Source organism: Dendrobates tinctorius, unplaced genomic scaffold (genome assembly GCF_039654945.1).
Source record: "Dendrobates tinctorius isolate UK_male_01 unplaced genomic scaffold, ASM3965494v1 ptg000057l, whole genome shotgun sequence".
In the NCBI taxonomy this organism is placed as follows: domain Eukaryota; kingdom Metazoa; phylum Chordata; class Amphibia; order Anura; family Dendrobatidae; genus Dendrobates; species Dendrobates tinctorius.
This window is the reverse complement of record NW_027361725.1, coordinates 11,512,556-11,539,239: the sequence shown is the minus strand read 5'-3', so window position 1 is coordinate 11,539,239 and position 26,684 is coordinate 11,512,556. Positions and strand designations below refer to the sequence as shown.

Below are 26,684 nucleotides of genomic sequence, written 5' to 3'. Positions count from 1 at the left end.
TGTGACATTCCTGCCCCCATTTTTAAATGTGTCCTCTCATGCCAATCCAATAGAATCACCTACAGCCTGTGGCTTCTGTCTTTTGCACTTCAAAGTTACCTGACAGATCATGATACGCAGTGAGGACCATGTCTACATCTCTCCCTGTGATCAAAATTTGATGGAGATGAGTAATGGTGATGGGATCAACGGTACTGCGATACAGCAACCCTTTCTTCACAAAGAACTGTTTTTGCTGTCTCCACACACAAAGTAATTGAGGGTCAGCATCGCCTCTGAGAATTCTCCCGGGAGTTTTTCCCGTGATTAGTAATTCCTAAATTTCTGCAATCACTCGACTTTATGTCTGTACTTTTATCTATCTCGTTTCCTCTTGCGGAGAGTCTGGACTATCTTACTGAGACAGAAATATATATGAAGATTTAAAAATACCCCAACAGTGTATACTGGTGTACGCTTCAAAAACATTTCCTTTTTTCTACTTTTTAGATTGTTGTCTAATCCATACTGAGGCTGTGAGTGTCTTTGTCAGACTCCGGAAATAAACACGGAGATTTTAAATGTTTAAACTATGCTATATATACCTGTTATCCGGTGATACTGTACCCTTTCTCAACTTTCTGCAATCTTGTCGAATTCATACTGTGCCTGAGACCATCTGAGTCTGCCTCCTGAATACAGATGAGTGGTGTTTGAGTGGAACTGTTGGCCAAGTTCAAATTCCAGCTGTTTTGGGTGGTGTTTTATCCGTTCGTCGAACTATAACACTTTGAATAAAAATTTGTCTGTTCGAGTTTCCGTTCGAGAACGTTTCGTTAAACAAAGGCGTATCTTTTATTTCACATTACTAATGGTTTTCAATGATAATAGACAGCTTTAGGGCATAGTAGCAGTGTCTGGTAGCCAGCGGTGTAGTACACCTGTGAAGGAGCAACTCCGTGTGTGTTTCTAATACTTTTTTACGGCATATTGTCCTGAAAATCCTTTTGGGCCTAGTAACTGTGTCTGCTACTCAGAAGAGGAGCCCACCCATGAACTGAGCTATGCCACCTGTTTATGAAAGAACCAGTTTTTGACTGCATTTACACCACTTAATACTTTGGGCCTAGTAACTGTGTATGCTACTTAGCAGAGTTGGCCACCCATGAATCAAGCTATGCCGCCTGTTTATGTAAGAACTGTGTTCTATTCAGCAGAGGAGCCCAGCTGTTAAGCAAGCTACAGCACCTGTGGTTTGGACGCTTAATTTTTTCACATTCTTTCTGGAATGCCGTTTAGGCCTAATTCCTGAATTACGGTTGACCTGCACTTACTGGGAAATGCTTGTTTGCGCGGAAGAATTGTAATCCCAGATCCCCATCACTAACGGGGTTCAGCGTGTTATCCGCACCTGTAAGCAATACACGCTGGTCCTTTCATTGTAGCACGTGTGCAGCCCCGGACATGTAAGGGCATGACAGACCTGTTATTGGCCGTTCTCGCATGCCAGAGCCTCGCCTGTCCCTCTAGTAAGCTGGACGCGGACCGCAGGGGCATGCCTGAGTCTCGTTCATTAACGGAATTAAGCTTGCAATCTGTGCAGCTTTTTTGTGGATGGCATGGTTGAGGTTGCCCGTGTTGAGTCCAATTAAGCCGCAGGCTCCACTCCTGTTGGTGCCCTTCTGGACATTCCTTTAAGGTTCAGCTTTGCAACCATACTGCCCCCAGAAACCAAACACTTTTCCTGACAGTGACATTCTGGTCAAAGTGCGCGATGACATCACGTCTGTACGCCCTCTGCCTAAACAGTCCAAGTGCAGAGAGATGGAAGATGGGGATGACGAGGAGTCCAGAGTACAGGGATTCCCTAGCGAGGAGACTTATTTAATTGTTTTAAAGGTTGGGAGCAATTTTTGGGGAACACGATACTCTGGAGAATGATATCTGGGGCCCACCATACACTGGAGCATTCCAAAGGTGGACATCAGTCACTGGAGCAACATTTACAGGGCCCATTATACACTGGAGCATTAGAAATGAGCATTATTTGGGCCCATAAGACACTGGCGCTTCATCCATGGTGAACAACATATACTGTAGCATTATGTGGAGCTCATCATATACTGTATGGGACATTATATGGGACCAATGATTCTGTATGGAGAAATATATGGGCCTCATTACTCTGTATGGTGCACTATGCGGTGGCCATAATACTGTATGGAGGAATATACTGTCTGTTTTTGGAGCTATTGGAGAATTTAAAATGGATATCAGTCATGTGCTATAAGAAGTGAAGTATTTTTCATTGTACTATACCGCTATTTCTCTGCCATATCAGAGGATCATGAATTGTGGCATGTGTTAAAGGAGCCCAGTGACACTCTTTGGCCCTGGGCTCACAAAAATCTGGAGCCAGCACTACCCCCCCCACAACTTTAGCCAAATAACCCCAGTTTTCAATGCCTAACTATTATTATAAAGTAAATTAAGGTTGACAAGATTAGGCTACTTTCAGACATCAGGTTTTCGGCGTCAGACGCGATCCGGCGTCGTCCCGGAATGCCGGATCCGGCAAATGTTTTGTAAAACCTGATGTGCCGGATCTGGTTTTCTGCCGGATCCGTCTTTTTCTTGACAGACAAAACCGTATCCGTCTCATCCGGTTCATCCGTTTTTCTATCCGTTTTTCGACGGATTACGCCGGATCCGGTTTTTAAAATTGACCCTTGTGGCCTTCCGAACGGGATTGGCTACTGGAAAACTATATATAGCATGTTCCTACAGCCCTTCTTTGACAGGTTGTAGAGGAGAAAGTGCAGGTTGGAGAGAAGAGCAAGTTACTGGCGAAGATGGATGTTGTCATTGGAAATATTTTGAAGAATTTGGCGGATTTTATAGCTGAGGCGAATCGTTTGAGGGTGATTGTTCTGGAGAAGGAGAGAGCGAGACAGCAGCGCATCAGGCATCGTAGACGACGTTTGTGGATCCACCCCATCACAGCCAAGAGAATGACGCGTGGGGTCTATTCTACACTCTGCATGGACCTTCGACGAAACCCGAAATTTTTTGGATATGTTCGGATGAAAATGGAGAATTTTGATTACTTGGTGGAGCGCATTGCACACCTCATAAGAAAAGCGGACACCTATTGCCGCTTCTCTGTTTCACCCGCAGAGCGTCTGATGGTGACTTTAAGGTAAGCCACATTTATTGGATGTGATCGCATCAGAGCACACTTTCACTGCAATCTTGTTGGTGGTAATTTGTATCTCCAAGTGTTATAGCTGAGTTTTGGTATGTAATGCTGTGATTTAAAACTAATTGATTGTTTTTTAATTCCCCACAGATTTCTTGCAACTGGAGAATCCCTTTCGTCACTGCATTTCCAGTACAGACTCGGGATTTCCACCATATCTGGAATTGTGAAGTACACATGCCGTGCACTGTGGGACTCCTTAGCTGAAGAGTTTTTACCAGAGCCCACAACAGAGAGGTGGATTGAAATTGCTGACAAGTTTCAACAGATATGTCAGTTTCCCAACTGCTTGGGCGCTGTGGACGGGAAACATATCCGCATTGTAAAGCCAGCTGGATCGGGATCGGAATATTTCAATTACAAGAAATATTTTTCAATTGTCCTCATGGCCATCGCTGACACGGAATACAAATTTATTGCGGTTGATATTGGGGCCTATGGCCGCTCCAATGACTCTCAAGTTTTCAAACTGTCTGCCATGGGGCGTAAACTGTATGGAAACACCTTCCAGTTCCCACCACCTAGACCGCTGCCGCAAACATCTGGTCCACCTATGCCATTTGTCTGTGTAGGGGATGAAGCCATCCAGCTGTCAGAACACCTTTTGAAACCGTACTCTAGCAGAAGATTGACAAGACCAAAACGCATTTTTAATTACCGCCTCACAAGAGCAAGAAGAATGGTTGAATGTACCTTTGGTATTCTGACAGCCAAATGGCGGGTCCTATTGACTGGGATCAACCTCAAGACAGAAACTGTGGATGAGGTGATCAAAGCTTGCGTGGTACTCCACAATTTTGTTAGCTGCAAGGAACTCATTTCCATTGAGGACACCTCTGAAGAAACCACCTTGCAAGATTACCATGACATTACCACTAGAAGTTCTGTGACGGTTTCAGTAATGAGGGACAATTTTGCACTATACTTTATGTCACCTCAAGGCAGAGTACACTGGCAGGATGACAGAGTGTGAAAGATTTGTGCCCTAACCAAATTTGTGTACCTTCTGTACCAACAGTATATACCTTTGCCAACCAAAGTTGGCTATCTTGTCATGGTCTCTATTTTTAGCTTTAGGCCACAGGTGTGTACCTGGTTGTGTTTTATGCAAAGTATTTCACCTTTTAACAAAAGTTGTGTACATTGTTAGGAAATCACCAACAATAAACACAACTTTTTAGGTGAAATACTTTGCTTCAAACACAACCAGGAACACAACTGTGGCAAAAAGCTAAAATTTACCCACAGTTATATACCTAGTTTTGAATACCATTTCACCTTTTAAATACCCTGTATTTAACCTTTTTTTTAAACATATTTCGCCGCAGAAAGAAATGACAGACAACCAGTGTAAACAATAATTTAACTTTTATTTAAAATATTTTTTTTTGTGTAAACTGTTTTTAAAGTTAAAAAACCTTTTTTAATAAAGGTTTGAAACCAACCAAATGGGCATTTTTATTACAAAAAAAACATTATAACTCGGTGTAGTGTGGGGTGGAAATACTGCTGGAGGGGCTGCGGGACACTTCGACAATGGGAGTGTGGAGAGAGGACTGGGATCGTGATGGGGAAGGAACAGTTAGAGGTGATGGTGTGGAAAATGCTACAGAATGGGTGGACATGTGGGAGGCAGAAGAGGTGGTGGGCGGTGGAGTGGAGGGTTGGGCAGGGACTGTAGGAGCAGATGATGTTGATGGAAAGTTGTATGGGGAAGGAGTTTGGTACGGGGAAGGAGTTTGGTACGGGGAAGGAGTTTGGTACGGGGCAGGTTGCTGGAAGTGGGGAGATGTCTGGTACTGGGGAGGTTGCTGGTTATGGGGAGGTTGCTGGTACTGGGGAGGTTGCTGGTATGTAATAGGAGGGGGAGGATGGAAAGTGGCTGGAGGGGGTGCAGATGTAATAGGAGGGGGAGGATGGAAAGTGGCTGGAGGGGGTGCAGATGTAATAGGAGGGGGAGGATGGAAAGTGGCTGGAGGGGGTGCAGGTGGAGGAACTACAGTGGTGGGAGGTGGAGGTTGGGAGGTAACCTGCTGTAGAGCACCGTGGCACGAATGCATTACATGCATCTGCTGGGTAGGAGATAGTGTTGCCATTCGCTCCACAACAGACCTGAAAAAGGTGTGGTTTGGCGAAGATCTTGCTTCTGAATGCATGGTTTGCAGAAGTGTCTTCACCTCCAGAATGCTGGAGTTGATCTGCTGAAAGCCTGCGGAGATTTGCTCTGACAAGACTTTTAGACAGTTCTGGAAAGATGCATTCAGATGCAAGAACTCTGGCGCATAACTCTTTTCCTGACCCCTCTGCCGCTGCCGCCCAGTACCCGCAGGTGTACTAGAGGTGTCAGGGGCAGAAGGGTGGGGTAAAGGGAAAGCGATCTCCTCACCAGCAGCTTCATGCAATGTAGGCGGCCACGATGCTCCTGTGCTGGTGGATGGGACAGATGGGTCGAATGTGTGGGAAGGCTGGGAAGGTGCAGATGTACCGGGGCGGTCGAAGTGTCCCTCGGTGCCGGTCTCCTCAGGGATCGCCTCAGAAGGGTCCAATCGTGCAGGCTCCCGAGTGCTGCTCACCGTGCTGTGGAATAAAGAGAAAAAAAAACAATTAAAATACTGACATGGTATGGCCCTGGCTGAAAAAAAAAAGTTACATCTAACATTTTTTTTCACATGTGGTGTGTAATATTTACCTTCTAGTGACCATTGTTTCCCGGAGGAACGACAGGGCTTGTGCGTACTTGTACTTGCTCCTGCGTCCTCCAGATCCACTCGGGGCCCACATCTCTTTATTGAACTCCTTCTTGAAACGATCCCTCACAGACCGCCACCGATTCACAATTCTGTTCCCTGAAACGACAAAGGAGTGGTTAGTATACAACATCAGTGTTTCCCAAACTCCTGTCCTCATGGTCCCCAGGGGTCATGTTTTCAGGATTTCCATAGTAAGTAGAAATCCTGAACACATGATCCGTGGGGACCACGAGGACTGGAGTTCGGGAAACACTGGTTTACATCAAGCAACCGCTACTGTATATACTTACGCTCTTTAATCTGGGCCCGAGCATCGAGGTCCTCCCAGCGGCCCACAAGGAGCCAACAGATTTCCTCCCAGAGTCGTCGGGTAACGATAAGGCCAGCATGGCGGCGGTCAGCCATATTCCAGAGCGGCTCCCTTTCTCTGACGAGATCGATGAGGTGGTCCACATCGAGTCCTCCATCCTCACCGTCAGAGTCGGGAGCACGCTGTGAAGGCTGTTAAAGAAAAAGACAAAAATAACATAATTAGCCTCCACAAAAGAAATGAAATAAAAAGTGCAAAAAACAAAGCAAAAATATTTATACTTACACGCTGGTGACCGCCGCGTTGCTGTCGCCGACGACCCTGGGAGGCACTGCGAGGACCTCTTGGCCGAGCACCAGATTGGGAAGACTAGAGAAGAAAACAAAAAATGTTATGTCTTTGGATGTAGGCATTTGTTTGCTGTGTGTGGTCTGCAGAACATTGTTTTCTATGTGTTGTGTGTAGTGTGATGTTGTGTTTCTGCGTTTGATGCAAAAAACTTACCAATTGTGAGCCCACTCCAAGTGTCTGTCCACCCCTTCCTTCTTCTTCTGGGAGCTCCTCTTCATCTTGTGAATCCTGTTTTGAAATAAAAGGCAATGAATAGACATATATTTACAGAGATGATGGATTTTGGAAATAAAAACTTACCGTCAAACGCTGACGATGCGAGGGAGGGCTCCCAGAAGATGATGTGCTGTCTTCCTGGTGGCCACACTCCATGCCTGTGGGTGGTGTTCCAGCTGCTGCCATTGCTGCTGCTGCTGCTGCATCTATTGGGCGGCTGTTGAATAAAGAGAAACAAAGGGCCAATGAATATCTTGATATTCAATAGCCCTAGTTTGGAGGAATGGGGGATTTGATAATTACCGTCTCTCATCTGCTGCTGGCCTCCCCTCCTCAGCATGTTCCATTTGCTGCTCCATTTGGGGTGGTGGTGGTGCTGATGGTGCTGCAGTGGTCTCCTGCCTTCTCCTGCGCTTGGTTGCTTTCTTGGGTGGCATGTTGGGTGTGGCTGTGGGTCCCACTGTCTTGCTTTTATATATGTCTTGTGGGCAGAGCTACTGAGCATGCTCAGACCAAAAAAACCGGATCCGGCCACCGGATCCGGCTTTCGCCGGATCAGGCGCATTGCGGCGCTCATAGGCTTTCATTGTGTGAAAAAGCCGGACGCGCCGGATCCGGCGTGTCAGGCTTTTTCGCTGGAGACAAAAAACGTTACAGTAGCCGTTTTTACTATTACTCCCATCAGCCTACACCTGCTGCTAAAAACAGTGAGTGCAGGCGGCGGATGATGTGAGTATAAATATATAAATAAAAAACAGCATGGGTTCCCCTTTATTTTTTTTAACCAGCCAAGCAAAACTGACAGCTCAGCTGTCTCAGCTGTCAGCTTTAGCAAGGTTAGTTATAAAGATTAAAGGGGCTCTTTACTAAGTTGTGGGCTTGATGTCACCAAAAACTGCAAAGGTGACATCAATCTCAGAAATATTACCCCACTTGCCACCGCCACAGGGCAAGTGGGAAGAGCTAGGCAAAGTGCCAGAATTGGCACATTTAATAGATATGCCTTTTCTGAGTGGCTTTGGGCTGCTATTTTTAGGCTGTGGGAAGCCAATATCCATGACCAGCCTAAGAATACCAGCCCCCAGCTGTCTGTTTTAGCAAAGCTGGTTATCAAAAATGGAGTACCCCCACGCCATTTATTTTTAATTATTTATTTAAATTATTAAAAAAATACGGCATGGTGACCACTATATTCTTGATAATCAGCCTTGCTAAAACTGATAGCTGAGGATTGCAGTTTTTTTCCTAGCTGGTTATCAAAAATAATGAGGAAACCATGCCATTATTTATTTATTTAAAGTGCAGACGGCAACTGATGAATATGTTCATTAGCCGCCGCCTGCACTCACTGTTATTAGCAGGAGCAGGTGTAGGCTAATGGGAGTAGTAGTCCCATCAGTCGCTGCCTGCTATTGCTGTTATCAGTTTAATATAACTCTCATCATTCTCCCCTTTTCGCTCTGATCGCCGGCAAAGCAGATGACAATGATGAGAGACGTCTTCAGCACAAAGGGGAACAGCGCCAACTGTACCGAGGCTTCCTTGGCGCTGGTTCGTGAGGAACTCATGCTGCACAAGGGCGGCACATGGTTGCCACACATATACCACAAGTATTACACACATGGACATACGGACACTGATATCTAAGGTACTGTTTTTCCGGTACCAGAAATATCAGGACATGTTAAACTGGCCTATGGCTGAGTGATAGATTCCTGCAGCTGAATCCTTCCCCTAATTGATTGTAGTGAAGGGTAAGAAAGTACAAGCCACATTCTCAGAAGCTGAGCCTAAGGGTTCCGTTAGACGTAGCGATGCACTAGCGATCCCGACAACGATATGGATCGCTGGTGCATCGCTAAGTGGTCGCTAGTGAGCTGTCACACAGGCAGATCTCACCAGCGACATAGCAGGGGTCGGCGGTCGTTACTTACCTGTCAGACGAGGCGATCCTGATGTCCTCCCGCCCGCGTCCACACGTCGCTCGTCGGCGCCACAGGAAGCCCAGCAGGAATCGGACGACGAGAAATGGCCCAGGCCGTTCTCGCACGATCAGCGATCATCGCTGAGGAGCCGGTCGGAGGTAAGTGTCACATGTAGCGATATCGCTAGCAATATCGCTGCTACGTCACAAAATCAGTGACGTTACAGCGATATTGCTAGCGATATCGCTATGTGTAACAGGCCCTTTATTCCTCCTACAGTATAGAGCTGAAAATGGAGAGGGTCAACAGGTAAAGAAACTTGCTTTGTCTGTAAGACTTTTTGGTTTTGAAAACTTGCATAAGTTATTATTATGAGCATCATCATTAATTTCTGAGTTAAAGGGAAGCTATCATCAGAAAATTACCTATTGTTCAAATCAGGTTTGTGCTACATGTATTAACCCCTTTATGACCAGAAGTATTTTCATTTGTGTGTTTATATTTTTTGCTCCCCTTCTTCCCAGACCCATAACTTTATTATTTTTATCTCAAAATGGCCATGTGAGAGCTTGTTTTTTGCAGAATAAGTTGTAATTTTAAAAGACACCATTGGTTTTAACATATTGTGTGCTGGAAAATGGGAAAAAATTCCAAGTGTGATAAAATTGCAAAAAAAGTGCAATTCCACAGTTGTTTCTTTATATCATGTTCACTAAATGCTAAAACTGACCTGCCATTATGATTTTCCAGGTCATTACGAGTTCATAGACACCAAACATGTATAGGTTATTTTTTATTTAAGTGGTGAAAAAAAATCCAAACTTGGTAAAAAAAAAAAAAATTGCGCCATTTTTCGAGACATGTAACGTCTCCATATTTCATGATCTAGGGTGTAGTGAGGGCTTATTTTTTGTGTGCCAAGCTGTTGTTTTTATTGATACCATATTGGTGTAGATACGATCTTTTGATTGCCCGTTATTGCATTTCATTGCAATGTAGCGGCGACCCAAAGAACGTAATTCTGACATGTAAACTTTTGATCAGGGTCATTTGGATGGTTTGGGTTGTCATTATGATTTAAAAAAAGAAAACACAGCAGTTTGACAATAAATGGCTTCACCCAACCACTAGCCATAAGTGGAGAAAGTTTTGGTGTTATCATTCATAGTCTCTGAAAAAACGCCAAGAAACGAAAAATTCTGCTGGGTGTGTAAACTTTTGAGCACAACTGTATATTTTTTTTATAGTTTTAAAAACATTTTTTCTTCTTTCTGCAAGCTTCAAAATTTTCCATGGGTGACTAGAAGCTGCAGTTGTCTGATCACCTCTGCTACACACAGGCGATGATCAGATCACCTGTATGTAGCAGAAATGCTCACTTGCAATGAGCGACGACAACCATGCGACGCTCATAGCAATCTGGCAATGCCAATCATAGAGGTCTGCTTCAGACCTCTGGTTGTCATGCGGACCCATCTGTCACCCACGATCACATGATGGGGTCACCGATGAGCGGGATTTCCGACGTGCTGCCGGTAACTATGTTAAATGCCGCTGTCAAAGACTGACAGCGGCATTTAATGGGTTTACAGCCGCGGGTGGATCGCGATTCCACCCGTGGCTGTTAGAGGCACATGTCAGCTGTTCAAAACAGCTGACACGTGATAGGAAAGATGTGGGCTCAGCGCCGAAGCCCACATCAAAGGGAGGGATTCTGACGTGTGTGTACTATTATGTCCAGCATTGGAAAGGGGTTAAAAAAATAGAAAAATTGCAATCGTCACACTGGTGGCTTGGGCATTTTTAGACTTTTTCTTTCTATCCTTATGGGAGGAGTTTACAGGAATTTATCAACAAAGGTAGGATTACAATGACTGATAAAACCTTTATCTACAGTAGATAACACGGGATCCAACATTCACAATAGGTGATGTCAAAGCTCACCTCGTCCTTTTGTACAATGACTGATAACACCTCTAAATACAGTAGATCACACAGGATCCACAATTCAATATAGGTGATGTCACAGATCACCTTCTCCTGTACAATTTCTTATAACACCTCTATATACAGTAGATAGCACAGAATCCACCGTTCACAATAGGTGACATTACAGCTCACCTCTTCCCCCTTCTTTCATGGTAATCTTTGCCCACGCTCATTAGCTGATTCAATGCAAAAGATAGGATCGGTATATGACTATTGTGGCTAATGTACATCTGCTATATCCTGATTCAAAAGGAAGTTGGAGTCTAAAAATCCCCCAGTGGCCAGAGTGAAAATTGCAGGATTTTTATTTTTTCAACAGATTGTGATATGTTAAAAAATAGTTGGCAAACTTAAAAAATATATATTTAACACAAAAACCTGATTAAAAAATATATGTTCTGATTACAGCTCCAGACCCAAATGCTTTGTAAAACTATGAGTTGAAAAAAAAAATAGTATACATTATTCGACCGTCTTAACGCCGGAATGCAATTTCCCACCATGTCCTTCACTGGGTCCCTCTTCTGGCCTCTTCATGGCAGGTAATATCTTCTTCTGCCTTAACCTGCTTGCTGCTTCGGTTCTTCCTGGACTGACTAAACCCTGGACACCAAATGGTGATCTCTTCAGACCACAGAGGGACACAATGGTGGGAAAAGAGGAGCGCCACTGATCTGGGAAATATGTCAATCTTTATTTTTCTTCACCTCTCAGGACCTATTAATTAGTGGTTGACCCTTTTTAATGCTCCCACTGAATGGGTAGTAGCTGCAATACCGCTCACAGCCTGTGGACAAGATTGGCGCTGTTTCTGGAACAGCAAATCTATTAGTGTTTTTTGTGCCAACAAATATGATCTTTATCTTATGAGATATGCAAATAAAAAAAAAATCTGGCACTGTTGTACATTTTTCTTAGGACTATACAATTAACTCCCACTGGTCCAGATAGATGTTTTAAGTGAAATAATTTATTTTGTGCTGACATGTAATTATCTCTATTTCTAGATGGATTGTTACCTGCAGCTGTGGGAAGCTGCGATAGGAACCCGGTGTTCTCTCATATGCAAATGTGTTAATGGGCTATTTGGTGAATTGTTTAGTTTGGAATAACAATGACTCCTCGGCTTGTGATATCTCAGAAGTTGATGTTTGTTTTTCTTGTATAGTGGAATGTAAAGAAAAAACAAAAACTGTTATAAAAAGTGGTTACAATTGTAAGATCCAGATCTGACGCCTCGTCTGCCATCCCCTCAGGACCACCAGAACTGTTTTGATATCATTGTGCATCTTAATAGGGATTTAGTGGTAAATATAAAACTTTCTATTATCAGAGTGGATCAATTGAATTTCATGAGATTTTGTCAAGATTCACTAAATTTGGGAGACAAACTTCGATTTGTATAATAGAATAACTTCAAAGGGTTTTTGAATAAAATTTTACCTCCCAAAAATGGACTCTAGAAAGTGAAATTTTTGAGATTCGAATAGGACAAAGAAGTCTCTGAAGGGCTTAAAAAAACCCCCATTTTCTCATTCCTCCCCATACCTGTCCTGCCATCATTGGTCCTCTCATCTACACTTTCTTTTATCTTATTTCTTTTATATTTTTCTGGACTTAACCATCTCAGTAAGTTCCCCCTGGAGTTGATTATGTGAAGTAGCCAGGGCTCTCTGTTCCACAGACAAATCCTACATCATTTGAATCAAATTAGACATCTGATCCACAAGAGTACAAAGTGGATCCATAGAGAGAGAGCGGAGAGAAAAAAAATGTAGGGCCAGTTATAATGTCATGCTTTAGCACTGCAGGTAAATGCAGAGTAACGCAAAACTCCACTAGATGGCAGCAGAGTGGACAGAGGACTGGGATCCTGCTCAGAGCAGACCAGCAGCACTGCACCGAGGCTACCACCAGGCAGAATAGTCAGACAAGCCGGGTCGATACCAGAGTAGCGTGGTACCAAGGGGAATCCCAAACACAGAGTTAGAGGAGCGCAAAAAGGTCAGTACCGGTCCGTAGCAGAAGTACCAGAAGGAAGGGACAGAATCAGGTCAGAGCCAAAGCAGAGTCGAGTATTGGGGAGTCCAAACACAAAGGGAGACACAGAGTCGGGACGGGTATGGGAGGGGTACACAGACACGGGCAAAGTCAGCTAAACACAGCAGGACAAATCAGAGTCTCACCAGAGCCAGCTACACACACCGTAGGAAGGAAATATAACTGGCACTGCCTGCAGGATGCAGCACAGAGAAATAGCAGACCTGACACTGGAATGAGGCAGAGAAAGTTAACCCCTGAATGACCAGCCCGGGTGTTAGGGACGGCAGAATGCACTAAGTAATAAATAATAGTAAGTGCGTTTGCCGCTCGGGGTCCACCATGCAGAGGTGTTACGCTGCTGCTACGTAATGGCAGATGCCCAATATGGCGGCATAACGCACGCGGGTTGAACGTCACCCGGTGTGCACTGGGTGGACGCTCTTACTTCACAGAGAACACAAATGCTGAGCCTGTTGGACTCACAGGTCTCAGAGGATTGCACGCACAGTATATGGTCACAGGACAACCATGGATGCCAAGAAGTACTTCTTACTGCAGCATGGTGACATACACTGCCGCTGTACCACAATGCCCAGTAGCAGGCACACTGTCGGACACTAGTACTGTAGATGATATGCACTGTGGCCTGTAGCTTGCCACTGACTGGCGCTGACTCTATCACTAGTTCCCTATCCACACACGTAATATCAGAGGGAAGGGATTCTTAATGAGTCATGTGCAAGTCCATGCATCCGTCATCATTCACACAGGTAGCAACTAGAGTCTATACTAGCGCATGGCCGAGCGGCCATGCAAACCTTTTATAGCCAAGACCTTCCAGAAGCTTCCAGATCCCTGAGATGGACCAATCAGATCTGGAGAAGGACCTGTGCATGTGACTCCCGATCTCCAATTGGAGGTCGTCTCGTGAGCATGCTCAGTGGAGCGAGGGAAGGACTTAGCTTCTGGAGTGGCTTGCTACTGATCAACCTGCGTAGCTATTGCTGGCCCAGAGGTGGCAGCAAAAGCCAGACCCACAGAGCTGGTCTGGAATGACGGGACTGCTGAGCAGGCTCCTCTGCGGTTGATGGAGAATGGGAGACCGCTGAATGCAAGGCTCTGGATTTCCGCTGTGCAGCTGAAGGAACCCGACGCCTAACACCGGGAAAGGAGAGACCAGACCCAAAACCCGATCCGGATCATGACAGTACCCTCCTCTCAAGAGGGGCCACCGGACCCCCAGGTTTCCCAGGATGATGTGCATGAAAAGCCTGAACCAACCGATCAGCATGGTCTGATCACACCGAGACCCAAGATCGATCCTCAGGACCGTAGCATCTCCAATGTACCAAGTACTGAAGCAAGCTGCGAACCATCTGAGAATCGACAATACGTTAAAGTTCATACTCAGTTTGTCCATTCACGGAAACTGGAGGCGGAGGAGGTGGAGACTCCGTAGAGGAAGTTACAAATGATTTAAGAAGGGACTTATGGAACACATTGGGGGATTTGAAGCGACGGAGGTAAGCGTAAAGGAAAGGCAACTTGGTGGACAGCTTAACGCAAGGAAGTTTCAGACCTATGTTCTTGGTAGACAGCCACACTTTATCTCCTACCGGAAACTTAGGTACTGCAGATCGTCGCTTAGCAGCAAAATGTTTGTTTGCCCTGAGCCATCCCAATGTTCTTCTGGACTTCCCCCAACCGTTGAACCCGCTGAATCAGACTGTCATGCTACTGCAGTGCAGTATAGCGTAACCTCCACCAGGGTGCTGGTGAGGGAAGAGAATCATAGAATCGTAGAGTTGGAAGGGACCTCCTGGGCCATCTGGTCCAACCCCCTGCTCAAAGCAGGATTCGCTAAATCATCCCAGTCAGATGTCTGTCCAGCCTCTGTTTGAAGACTTCCATTGAAGGAGAACTCACCACTTCTCGTGGCAGCTTGTTCCACTCATTGATCACTCTAACTGTCAAAAAGTTTTTTCTAATATCTAATCTGTGTCTCCTCCCATTCAGTTTCATCCCATTGCTTCTAGTCTTTCCTTGTGCGAATGAGAATAAAGTTGATCCTTCTACAATGTGACAGCCCTTTAGATATTTGTAGACAGCTATTAAGTCTCCTCTCAGTCTTCTCTTTTGCAAACTAAACATTCCCAAATCCTGAAACCTTTCCTCATAAGACAGGGTTTGCAGACCGGTCACCATTCTGTCGCTCTTTTCTGAACTTGCTCCAGTTTGTTGATGTCTTTTTTAAAATGTGGTGCCCAAAACTGGACACAATATTCCAGGTGAGGTCTGACCAAAGAGGAGTAGAGGGAAATAATGACTTCACGTCATCTAGACTGTATGCTTCTGTTAATACATCCTAGAATTGCATTTGCCTTTTTTGCTGCTGAATCACACTGTTGACTCATATTCAGTCTGTGATCTATTAGTATGCCCAAGTCTTTTTCACATGTGCTGTTGCTTAGCCCTATTCCTCCCATTCTGTATATGCTTTTTTCATTTTTATTGCCCAGATGTAGTACTTTGCATTTTTCCCTGTTAAAAACCATTCTGTTTGTTGCTGCCCACTTCTCCAGTTTATTTATATCTTTTTGAATCCTCTCTCTCTCTTCTGTAGTATTAGCTATCCCTCCTAGCTTTGTGTCATCAGCAAATTTAATCAGTTTACCCTCAATTCCTTCATCTAAATCATTGATAAAGATGTTGAACAATACAGGGCCCAGGACAGAGCCCTGTGGTACCCCACTTGAGACATTCTTCCAACTGGATGTGCAGCCATTTACGACCACTCTTTGGGTCCGATCACTAAGCCAATTATGAATCCACCTAACAGTTGCCTTGTCCATTCCATACTTAGACATTTTTTCAATAAGGATTGTATGAGATACTTTGTCAAATGCTTTGCTGAAGTCAAGATATACTATATCTACAGCATTTCCTTGATCCACCCAATCAGTGATTCCATCATAGAAGGAAATTAAGTTAGTCTGACATGACTTATTAGTTACAAACCCATGCTGACTCTGTTTAATCACTTCATTCTTATCCAGGTACTGACATACATGTTGTTTAATAATTTGTTCAAAGATCTTTCCTGGTATAGAAGTCAGACTCACCGGCCTATAGTTGCCTGGGTCCACCTTCTTCCCCTTTTTGAAGATAGGAACAACATTTGCTCTTCTCCAGTCTTCTGGGACTTCTCCTGTTCTCCAAGAATTTTCAAAGATTTTGGAGAGGGGTTCAGAAATTTCTTCTGCTATCTCGTTCAGTACTCTGGGGTGTAATTCATCTGGACCTGGTGACTTGAATTCATTTAGGTTAGCTAAGTGTTTCCTCACTATCTTTCTGTTTATAGATATCCTGGGTTCTTCTATTCCCTTAATAGGACAGTGAAGAACAGTTGATGTTACATTTCCTTTCTGAGAGAAAACAGATGCAAAATAGGAATTTAAAAGTTCGGCCTTCTCAACATCCTGTCTTACCATTTCATCATTTTCATCCTGTAAAAATCCAATAGCATCTTTGACTTTTCTTTTACTTTTGACATATCCCCAAAATCCTTTATTATTGCTTTTGACATCTCTTGCAAGCCTCAATTCATTGTCAGCTTTAGATAATCTGATTTGTTCCCTGCAGGTTCTGCAGACAGCATTATATTCTTCTTTAGATATGCCTCCCTCTTTCCATTTTATAAACATTTTTTTCTTCCTTTTTAGCATGTGCTTAAGTTCTGTGTTCATCCATCCTGGCCTCCTTAAATGCTTCCTATTCTTCCCTCTTTTTGGAATTGTTAACAATTGTGCTTTGAGAATTTCATTTTTCAAGATTTCCCATCCTTCCTGGACATTTTTGTCTTTAAGGATATCCAGCCATTGGATCCCTCCAATTCTCTTTCTGAATCCCTTAAAATCTGCCTTTCTGAAATCTAACCTTGACGTCTGAGTCTTCACATGTCTTCCTCCTCTAGTTATCCAAAATTCTAAAATAGCATGGTCGCTACCTCCTAGGGTCCCAGCCACTTTTACCTCCTCAACCATTTCCTCCCTGTTTGTAAGGATTAGATCAAAGGTAGCAGTTCCCCTTGTTTTCTCCCCTACCTTTTGGAAGATAAAGTTGTCAGCAAGAGAGGATAAGAATTTCCTTGACCTGTTAGTTTTGCCTGAGAGAGATTCCCAACAAATGTCTGGATAGTTGAAATCTCCCATGACAACTATGTCATATTTTTTGGAGAACTTGGCCATTTGAGGTTGCATACAGACCATAGCAACAATGAGCAGCAGCACAAGCACCACCAGGTAGTGAAAGAGTGGTCAGACGAGACGAGTCAGAAACAGGAGCAGAAGTACCAGAGGTCACAGCAGTACACGTGGTCAGAAACAAGCCAGGGGTTCATCAACGTTCGGAAGCGGATAAGACAAAGACAACAGACAGAAGCAGGTCCAAAGGCAAGCAGAATAAAAATCAGGGAGTCAAAAAACTTACAGCGAAACACTGAGTCAGGACAGACAGAGAGAATAAACAGACACGGGGCACATCAGGGATCACAGCATTACAAATCAGGATATACCATGCTGAAGGCAGAACTATAGCTGACACCACCTGCAGGATGTAGCAGAGCTAAATAGCAAACCTGAAACCAGACTGAGGCTGAGAAAAGTTAACCCCTGAAATGACCAGACAGACCGGGAACATGGAAAGTCAGGACTCAAATCATGGTATGGATCATGACAGTACCCTCCTCTCAAGGGGGGCCATCGGACCCCCAGGATAACATGCATGAAACGCCCAAACCAATCGATCAGCATGGACAGATCACGACGGGACCCAGGATCGATCCTCAAGATCGTAACCCCTACAATGGACCAAATACTGAAGTGAACTGGGGACCATGCGAGAATCAACAATCCATTCCAGTTGATACTCAGTCTGACCATTCACAGAGACAGGTGGCCGAGGGGATGGGGACCAAGAAGAGGATGTTACAAATGAATTAACAAGGGACTTATGGAACACATTGGGGATCCGAAGCGACGGGGGAAGGCGTAAGCGAAAGGCAACTGGATTGACAACCTCAATGATCTCGTAAGGACCAATAAACCTGGGACCTAGCTAAGCAGAAGGAAATTTTAGATGAATGTTCTTGACTGACAACCACACTTTATCTCCCACCAGCAAAATGTTTATGTTTGCCCTGAGCCTACCCAATGTTCTTCTGGACCTCCCTTCACACCTCCCCCAACCATTGAACTGCCCTATCAGCTCCTGGACATCCTGAATCCAGTCTGGAAAATTCGCCAAAATGGGGGTGAAAACCATAGTTACAGAAGAGTGGAGAGGTGCCAGTGGACTGGTTAATCCGATTGTTAAATGCAAACTCAGCCAATCTTTTACCAAATGACCTCCAAAATTTGGACACAAATTGTACCCCTCTATCAGAAACCACACTCAAAAGCACACCATGCAGCCGCACAACGTGCTCAACAAACAACTTGGATAGTGTTTCTGCATTAGGCAATTCTGTCAAAGATACAAAATGCACCTGTTTACAGAATCTGTCAACCACTACCCAGATTACAGTTTTGCTATTGGAAGGAGGGAGATCAGTGATAAAATCCATGGACAAATGAGCCCAAGGTCTATCCGGAATTGGTAATGGCACAAATTCCCCAGCTGGCCGGTTATGGGAGCTCTTGGCACAGGCACAGGTATCACAAGCAGACACAAACCTAGTGATATCAGAGGTCATGGAGGCCCACCAAAACAGCCTAGCAATGGCTTTCTGGGTGGCCGAGATCCCCGGGTGCCCACTGAGAGCAAAATCGTGGAACTCCCGGAGAATCCTCAACAGGTACTGAACCAGAACAAAGAGCTTATTATCAGGCAAAGATGGAGGAGCAAGAGACTGTGCCTCCCAAATTTCACACTCCAATTCAGAGGATACACCCAGCAACAACCTCCCCATGTTGAAGAATGGTGGAAGGAGGTTCAGGGGTTGATATCGGATCAAAACTGTGAGATAAGGCATCCGCCTTGATATTCTTGGAACCTGGCCGAAAAGTGATAGAAAAATAAATATGAGGAAAAAAAGCGACCTCCTAGCCTGTCTAGGAGTTAGCCGCTTGGCAGATTCAATGTAAGACAAGTTCTTGTGGTCTGTAATCACCGTGATATGATGAACCGCCCCCTCCAAAAAATGCCTCCATTCTTCAAAAGCCAATTTCATGACCAATAACTTCCGGTTACCAACATTGTAGTTCCTCTCTGAAGAAGAAAACTTCCTAGAGAAAAAGGCACATGGTCTTAAATTGGTCAAAGTAACGGGTCCCTGAGACAACACTGCCCCCACTCCCACTTCTGATGCATCCACCTCTACAGTGAACGGTTCTGATGGATTGGCTGAACGAAAACAGGAGCAGACATTAAAACACTTATTTAATGTAGTAAATGCTTCAACCGCCAAGGGTGACCAGATATTGAGATCAACCCCCTTGTGAGTGAGATCGATGAGTGGCTTGACCACCTGAGAAATCCCCTTGTTGAATTTTCGATAATAATTGGCGAAACCCAGAAAACGCTGCAGACCCTTGAGGTCTCTGGCTTGCACCCAGTCAACAATGGCCTATACCTTTCTGGGATCCATTCAAAACCAATTGGCAGAAAGGATGTTCCCCAGAAAGGAAAGCTCCTGGACACAAACATTTCTCGATTTCTTGATACTGCAGAATTGTGTGACTTTACTCGCGCTCACTAAGGGTTAACTCCTTTGGGAAACTTGCTTTTTGACCATTTTTCTTAAATTGTTTGAATAATTTAAAGGGGTCATAGATCTGATGTCTGGGAAGGGTTTGTGGCAAACCAAGATGCAGTCAGGTAGGGGCAGAGCTTCCAATAGCCCACACAGGGTCACGAGGCACAATTTTGGGGCACACTCTAAATCAAACAACGATATCTCTAATTTGTTAAGCCCAATAAAATCTAGGTCACCCCTGAAAGGAGACGAGCCAAAAATGCCTTATCTAAAAAAATCTCAGAACCCTGCATCTGTCAAAGTTGCAAAAGGGGGATCAGGTACTAATAGCTCATTGACCAAAACCCTATCTAAAACACAACCTGAAACACCTCAAAAAAATAAAAATTTAGGGGGCAACATTAAACCCCCCGCTCCAATTGAGACTCTTACGGAGGAAATGGACACTTCCAAATCAAACAAAAGGAAGGGACCAGGCGATCAGGGAAACAATGGGAGTCTCTCATCTGAGGACTCCGACAATGTCTCAGCTGACTATACTCCAAACACAAGCCCTGAAAGGCAGAAGCCTAGGAGGGATAATGGAGGTCCATTCCCTTCGTTTGAGGTTCCTCCTCCATCCATTAACCTGGGGGAATACAAGGGGTCCAACAAACAAGCCACTGAAGGATTCATGGCGGATCTCTTCCAGTCCTTCAGTGATGCCCTAAAAATAGGGTTTGAGACTCAGGCCAAGGCCCTACAGGAAACTTGCAGAAATCTTAGCCAAAAGGTTGAGAAATATGAGGTAAAGATGGTACAGGCGGAGAGGGATATAGTTTACCTCTCAAAGGAGAATTCACTCCTCAAAAAGGAGGTTATTTCCCTTAAAAACAAATTGACTGATCTGGAAGACCGAAGCAGGAGAAATAACTTAAAGATACGAGGTATCCCTGAGTCGGTCTCCCAGGCAGATCTCTCTGATTACACCAAAAATTTGTTTAAAAAATTATCGTCAAAATTGACAGAATTAGAAGTCAATATCGATCGTATACACCGCCTCCCACCTCCCAAAAGGGGTCCCACAGGAAAAGCCCAGGGACACTATCCTCAGGGTCCATTTCTTTGAAACCAAGGAGAAGGTTTTAAAATCTTTGCGAGAGAGAGGTTCACCCCCTGAGCCTTATAAGGATCTTAAGATTTTCCAAGACTTTTCCAAAGAGACTATGGACGCAAGAAACTCCTTCAGAGATCTGACCTCTAAACTTAGGGAACTTAGAGTGTCATATAGATGGGGTTTCCCTACCAAGCTTTTAGTCTGGTATAAAGATAAACACTACCCCACCTATACTCCACACGAGGGTCAGAAGTTTCTTAAATTCCTGATGGATGAGCCAACCTTTAGAGATAGGGATTAGGATTGATCTTTGTCATATGTTTGAATTTATTTGGGGGTCACTATTATTTCCTTTTCCTGAACATAAATATTAGTACCCGTAATTACAGTTTATCGTTGTCACTGTGGGAACTTGCCACTTAATTTTTTTCTCGTTTTTCCCCCCGATCTAAGGTGAGACACCAAGCAGTTTGGAGTCCTCCAGGAGAACTCTCAAGTTCTTAATTTTTTTTTTCTGTATTTCATTGTTCTATTTGTTTCCCTTTCTTGTTTTGATATTGCATTCTAACGATGAAAATTTTATCGTACAATGTTAGGGGGCTCAACAGTCCGAATAAGAGGTATGCGGTATGGAAGGAGATCAACCAAACCCGGGCCGAATTGGTATGCCTTCAGGAGGTTAAACTGGCTTCCAATCGACACTCGCTCTTCCAGCACAAGAACTTCCCACACATGTACAAGTCACTCTCCACAAAGAAAAAGGCTGGGGTCATCACATTGGTAGGTGGCACCATTCCTTTTCAGCTCATCAAAGAAATACCAGACTCCTTGGGCAGGTTTCATATACTCATATGCTTACTCCATGAAAGGCCATGCACAATAGTGAATGTATACGCACCCAACAAGGGACACATTCATTTCTTGAACAAGCTTATCAAAAAAATCGACAAAGTTAAAACAGGCGAACTCATCTTATTGGGCGACTTTAATATTGTCCCAGATAGCAGCATTGATTCATCCTCTTTAGTTCGCCACAAGGTCCCATCTTTAAAAAACTGGTTAATTCAAAATGAGCTTTATGATGCTTTCCGCTGCTTGAATACATCATCACGTGAGTATTCCCACTTTTCAGATGTACATAAGACAGCTTCCAGGATAGATCTTCTACTTACTAACATATTCACTCTGTCCAAAATTAAGGACATTCGCTTCATGCAGAAGTCCATCTCGGATCATACCCCGGTTCTCATTGACTTCCTTGTGGGTCCTCCCCCTGACAAACCATTCCGCTGGAAGCTTAACTCAGCTTTGCTATATATACCAGAGTACAAACAAGAGATAGAAAGCGCTCTCTTAAACTATTTCAAGGAAAACGTACCTGGTGAAGTAGATCAGTTCACGGTATGGAACGCCCATAAAGCGGTCCTGAGGGGGTGTCTTATGCAAATTCTTTCTAAACATAAGAAGAGAAATAGGGAAAATATTACAAACCTACAGGCCCAAATTAATGATCTAGAGAAAAAACAAACAAACTTAAAAGTTCCTTCCCAGACCGTCCAGGCTGAGATTTTGAGACTTAGACAGAGTTTGAGATCTGAAATCTACCAGGAATATGATGCAGTCATCAAAGCATCTAGGTACAAATCGTATGCGTCTCTTAACAAGCCTACCAGGTTTATGATGAGGAAATTAAAAAGAGAAAGAATTAAAAGGAGAATAAATAAGATAGTATCTCCCTCGGGTGACCCCAAAACTCACCCAAGGGACATTGTCAACTCGTTTGCAGAATTCTTTAAAAATCTCTATAACCTGAAAGATGACCCCCAAACACCGGTGGTTAACTCGAATTTTGTAGATTCTTTTCTACAGAGTATCGATCTACCAAGAGTCGATGAGCGGGACTTGAATTATGTCAATAGCCCCTTTACAGAGAGAGAAATTGTTGACGTTATCAAGAAACTGCAGTCCCAAAAATCACCAGGTCCGGATGGCTTCTCTGGAGACTACTATAAATCCTTTTCAAAAGTTCTGGCTCCACAGCTGGCTTCCGTCTTTGATCTGGCGTCCTCTCGGGGTTCCTTCCCAAAGGAGATGTTAGAGGCAACAATTATCATGATTCCAAAGGAGGGGGGGACCCCGAGAGGATACAGAGCTATAGGCCAATATCGCTCATAAATAGCGATATTAAAATCTACTCAAAGATAATTGCAAACCGATTAAAAAACATCCTTCCACGTCTGTTGGAGGATAATAAAATAGGCTTTACAGAGGGCCGCCAGGCCTCAGACGGAACTAGAAGGGTGTTGAATCTGATAAATTTAGCGAACAACCTGAGAACCCAAACTGCTTTTCTGGCACTGGACGCCGAGAAGGCGTTTGATAGGCTAAACTGGCTTTACTTAAAAGCAACTCTCGCTAGATTTGGCTTTGACGAGAAGTTTCTATCAACAGTCTTCGCCTTGTACTCGGGTCCTAGTGCCAGGATTTATGCAAACAATTTCCTCTCCGACCCGTTCGACATTACCAATGGCACGAGACAGGGGTGCCCCCTGTCCCCCCTTCTATTTGTGCTTGCCATAGAGCCCCTAGCCGAAAAAATAAGAATAAACAATGATATTAAAGGCTTTGAACTGCCACCACGAAATTTTAAAATTGGATTATTCGCAGATGATCTATTCCTCACGCTACTGGATCCTGCAAACTCCATTAAAGCCCTTTCAGTTGAACTAGAAAAATTCTCTAGAGCATCTTATTTTAAGATAAACCCAAACAAATCAAAATGTATAACTCTAAACATGAAACAATCTGAAATTAACAAAATAAAGGCCCAAACCCAGTTCATTTGGGAGGAGAAAGAGATTGTCTCTCTAGGGATTAGAATAGCTGGATCAATCCAAGCCACAGTTAGGGCCAATTTAGACAGCATTATAAAGACTATTACAGGCGATCTATCCTTTTTGGCTCAGCTAGAGACTTCCATCTTTGGGCAGATTCTGGCAGTCAAAACTTTTATCCTTCCCAAAATTTTATACATATTTAGGACTTTACCAGTTAGCTTTCCGCACCAAACCATTGATAAAGCTCAAGAGCTCATCCGACTATTTATTTGGAAAGGTAAAAAAGCAAGAATATCTGCAGACTTGATGTACAAAAATAAAAAACATGGGGGCGCAGGACTGCCCAACATATACGCTTATTATCAGGCCTCGCTCATTAAACAGAGCTGGCATTGGTTTACTGAAAACATGACTCATCCAGCTTGGTATGGCTTGGAGAGAGATGCTAGTGATAGAGGTTCATTGCAAAAGTTTTTCTTTAACTTCCTTCTGCAAAAGCCCAGTGCGAACTCATCTCATCCTATATTCCGGCCGATAATCTCAGCCCGGAGGGATCTCATTAAGCAGACTAAAAATATCAAAAAAGCAGAGCAAATCTTAAAGTTGCCTCTTTCTTCATTGGCACTGATGGATGATCTTCCGATACCGGAGGTTTGGGGGAAATCTGGAATTAAAAGGGTGGAGGATGTTTTTAGTGGATTGGAGTTCCTGAAATTCGGTGAGATCAGGGTTAAATATAATTTACCGTCATCTGAGCTAGTCTTTTACACCATGTTGAAAGACAGAATTTGGAAATTCATAAAAGGGAAGACTTTGAATTATGAAATGCTAACTTCACTGTTGTGCAACCTTAAAAATAAAAACCTCTGGAGTCTGCGTAATTTGTATAGATCTGTCGTCAAAGACCTAACGAGCCACAAAAACATATACATGAAGAGATGGGAGTCCGATTTTGGTGCTGATATCCGTCTCGAGAACTGGAACGATGCCATCAAAAACACTTACAATTCCAACATATCAATGGGTCTTCATGAGAGTTATTTCAAATTGTTAAATAGGTGGTACTATACCCTGACGAGGTTATCGCATTTTAACACAGAGCTATCTTCCTTGTGCTGGAGAGATTGTGGACACCAAGGGAACCTCTACCATATTTTCTGGGGTTGTTCAAAAATCAAAAACCTCTGGCTTCAAGTCACACAGCACATTAACCTCATTGCTAAGGACTTCACAATTACACCCGAAAGAGCACTTCTTTCATTAGACATGGAACGATTTGATGATTCGGTAAGACACATTATCATACACATCCTCTTAGTGACCAAGACCATGTTAGCACAATGGTGGAAGAAAGCAGAGGTTCCCAAGTTTTCAGGCATACTTGACAAGATAGGCCAACACAGCGATTTAGAACGCAGATTTGCGATTAACAACAATCACATTCACAAATACTCAAAAAAATGGAAGACCTGGAACAACAAATTTCATATCAAATAGACTTAACAAGAGGCACTATATTTTGAAGTTTAAACCTGGGCACTTTAGTACTGGGATGCTGTATCTCCATCCAAGAATGTTACCCCATAATAAGGATTGTCGATTTTTTTTTTCTTTTATGTTGTTATTCGATATATGTTATTCTATGCCTATTTGTGGGTTCTCTAGTTTTTAAATTTTTTTTCCGTACCTGTACAAGGTTGTTTATTCCCCACTCCCTTCCCTCCCTTCTTACCTTCCTTTCCCTACCCTGTTTATTTCTAAAAAAACAATAAAATTATTTGAAAACAAACATTTCTCGGGTTTAGCGAGCAGAGAATTTCCCCATAACCTATTAAGAACAGCATGTAAATGACCAATGTGGGATTCCTTATCAGATAAGAAAACAAGGATATCATCCAGGTATACAACCATAAACCGCCCGATAAAATCAGAAAAAACATAATTCATGAAGTTCTGAAACACTGCGGGCGCTTTCGTGAGGCCGAAGGGCATGACCAAATTTTCAAACAGACCCTCGGAGGTGAGAAATGCCATTTTCTTCCCCTTCCTGAATGCGGATAAGGTTATTGTTAGGGCTGGCGGAACGCACCTAATAATATAAAGATGGTAATAAGGTGTGTTCGCAGCCTGGAGTCCACCATGCAGAGATGTTAACTGCTGCTCGGTAATGGCGGACACTAAATGGCAGTATCGCAATGGACACACATGGGTTAAACGCCACCGAGTATGTAGTAGTGATGGGCTCTGCTGCTTCACAGAGCCATGGAACCGTATAACACAGATGCCGTACCCTGTTGATTGTCACAGGGTACAGCTGAGTCAGCGCTAGTGTACGGTCACAAGACTCTGCCCCAAGGACACGGGGTAAGAGCCTCTCTAGACCCACTAGGCGCACGGTGTCGCAACTACGTACACCACTAATAGACGCTGGCTACAGTGGAGTGCAAACCAAGTACACAGTGGCGTACAGGCAAAGCCACTACTTGACGCTGAAGCTAGGCCCTGACTCTGCCTCCTACCTGCACTATCAACCTAGGCACTAACTGGCAAAGCTGATCAACACATGCGTACCAAGGGTAGGGGTTTCATAATGAGTTAGTCACCAGAGACATTCATACATGCATACAACACTCATTCCACATTGTCTATACTAGCGCACGGCCGTGCGATCCTTTTATAACCGCTGCCTTCCGGGACCTTGCAGATGGCCCAATTAGAGCTGCTTGAGGACCTGAGCATTTGACCTTCGACCACCAATGAGCGGTCGTCTCATGGGCATGCTCAGATGTAGAAAAGCAGGACTTAGTCCCAGGAGCTTCTGCTCGCCACTGACTAATGCTGGATGCCATAGCTGAAACTGGGGCGGTAGCAGCAACCAGACGCATAGTATTACCCTGAGCAAGATGCTGGGACCAATGTCTCTGCTGAGCAGGAACCTCGGTGGCTGCAGAAAAATGGGAGACTGCAGAGGACATGGCTTGAGATTCCCCCTGTGCAGTGGTGGGGACTTGATGCCTAACTGTTATATGCTCCCTTGAGATCGAGTTTGGAAAACCACTTAGCCTCTGACAATTGGTTATAGAGATCAGGAATGAGTGTGAGAGGGTAGGAATTTATCATCGTAATTTTATTTAGTTCCCAGAAATCGAGGCACAGGCATAATCCACCATCTTTT

The 26,684-nt window shown here is 44.0% G+C and overlaps 1 protein-coding gene across 1 annotated transcript in view; it reads right to left on the bottom strand.

Annotated features, from left to right (window-relative positions):
• Positions 1–4,695: 4,695 nt before the first annotated feature.
• The window catches only part of LOC141091979 (uncharacterized), a 107,028-nt gene continuing 85,039 nt past the window's right edge, over positions 4,696–26,684 (bottom strand). Inside the window, exons 3-4 of the mRNA XM_073577799.1 lie at positions 5,928–6,084; positions 4,696–5,815 (exon numbers count right to left, since the gene is read on the bottom strand). Coding sequence (XP_073433900.1) covers positions 4,714–5,815; positions 5,928–6,084 — 1,259 coding nt within the window. The 3' untranslated portion in view covers positions 4,696–4,713. The remainder of the gene's footprint in view (positions 5,816–5,927; positions 6,085–26,684) is intronic.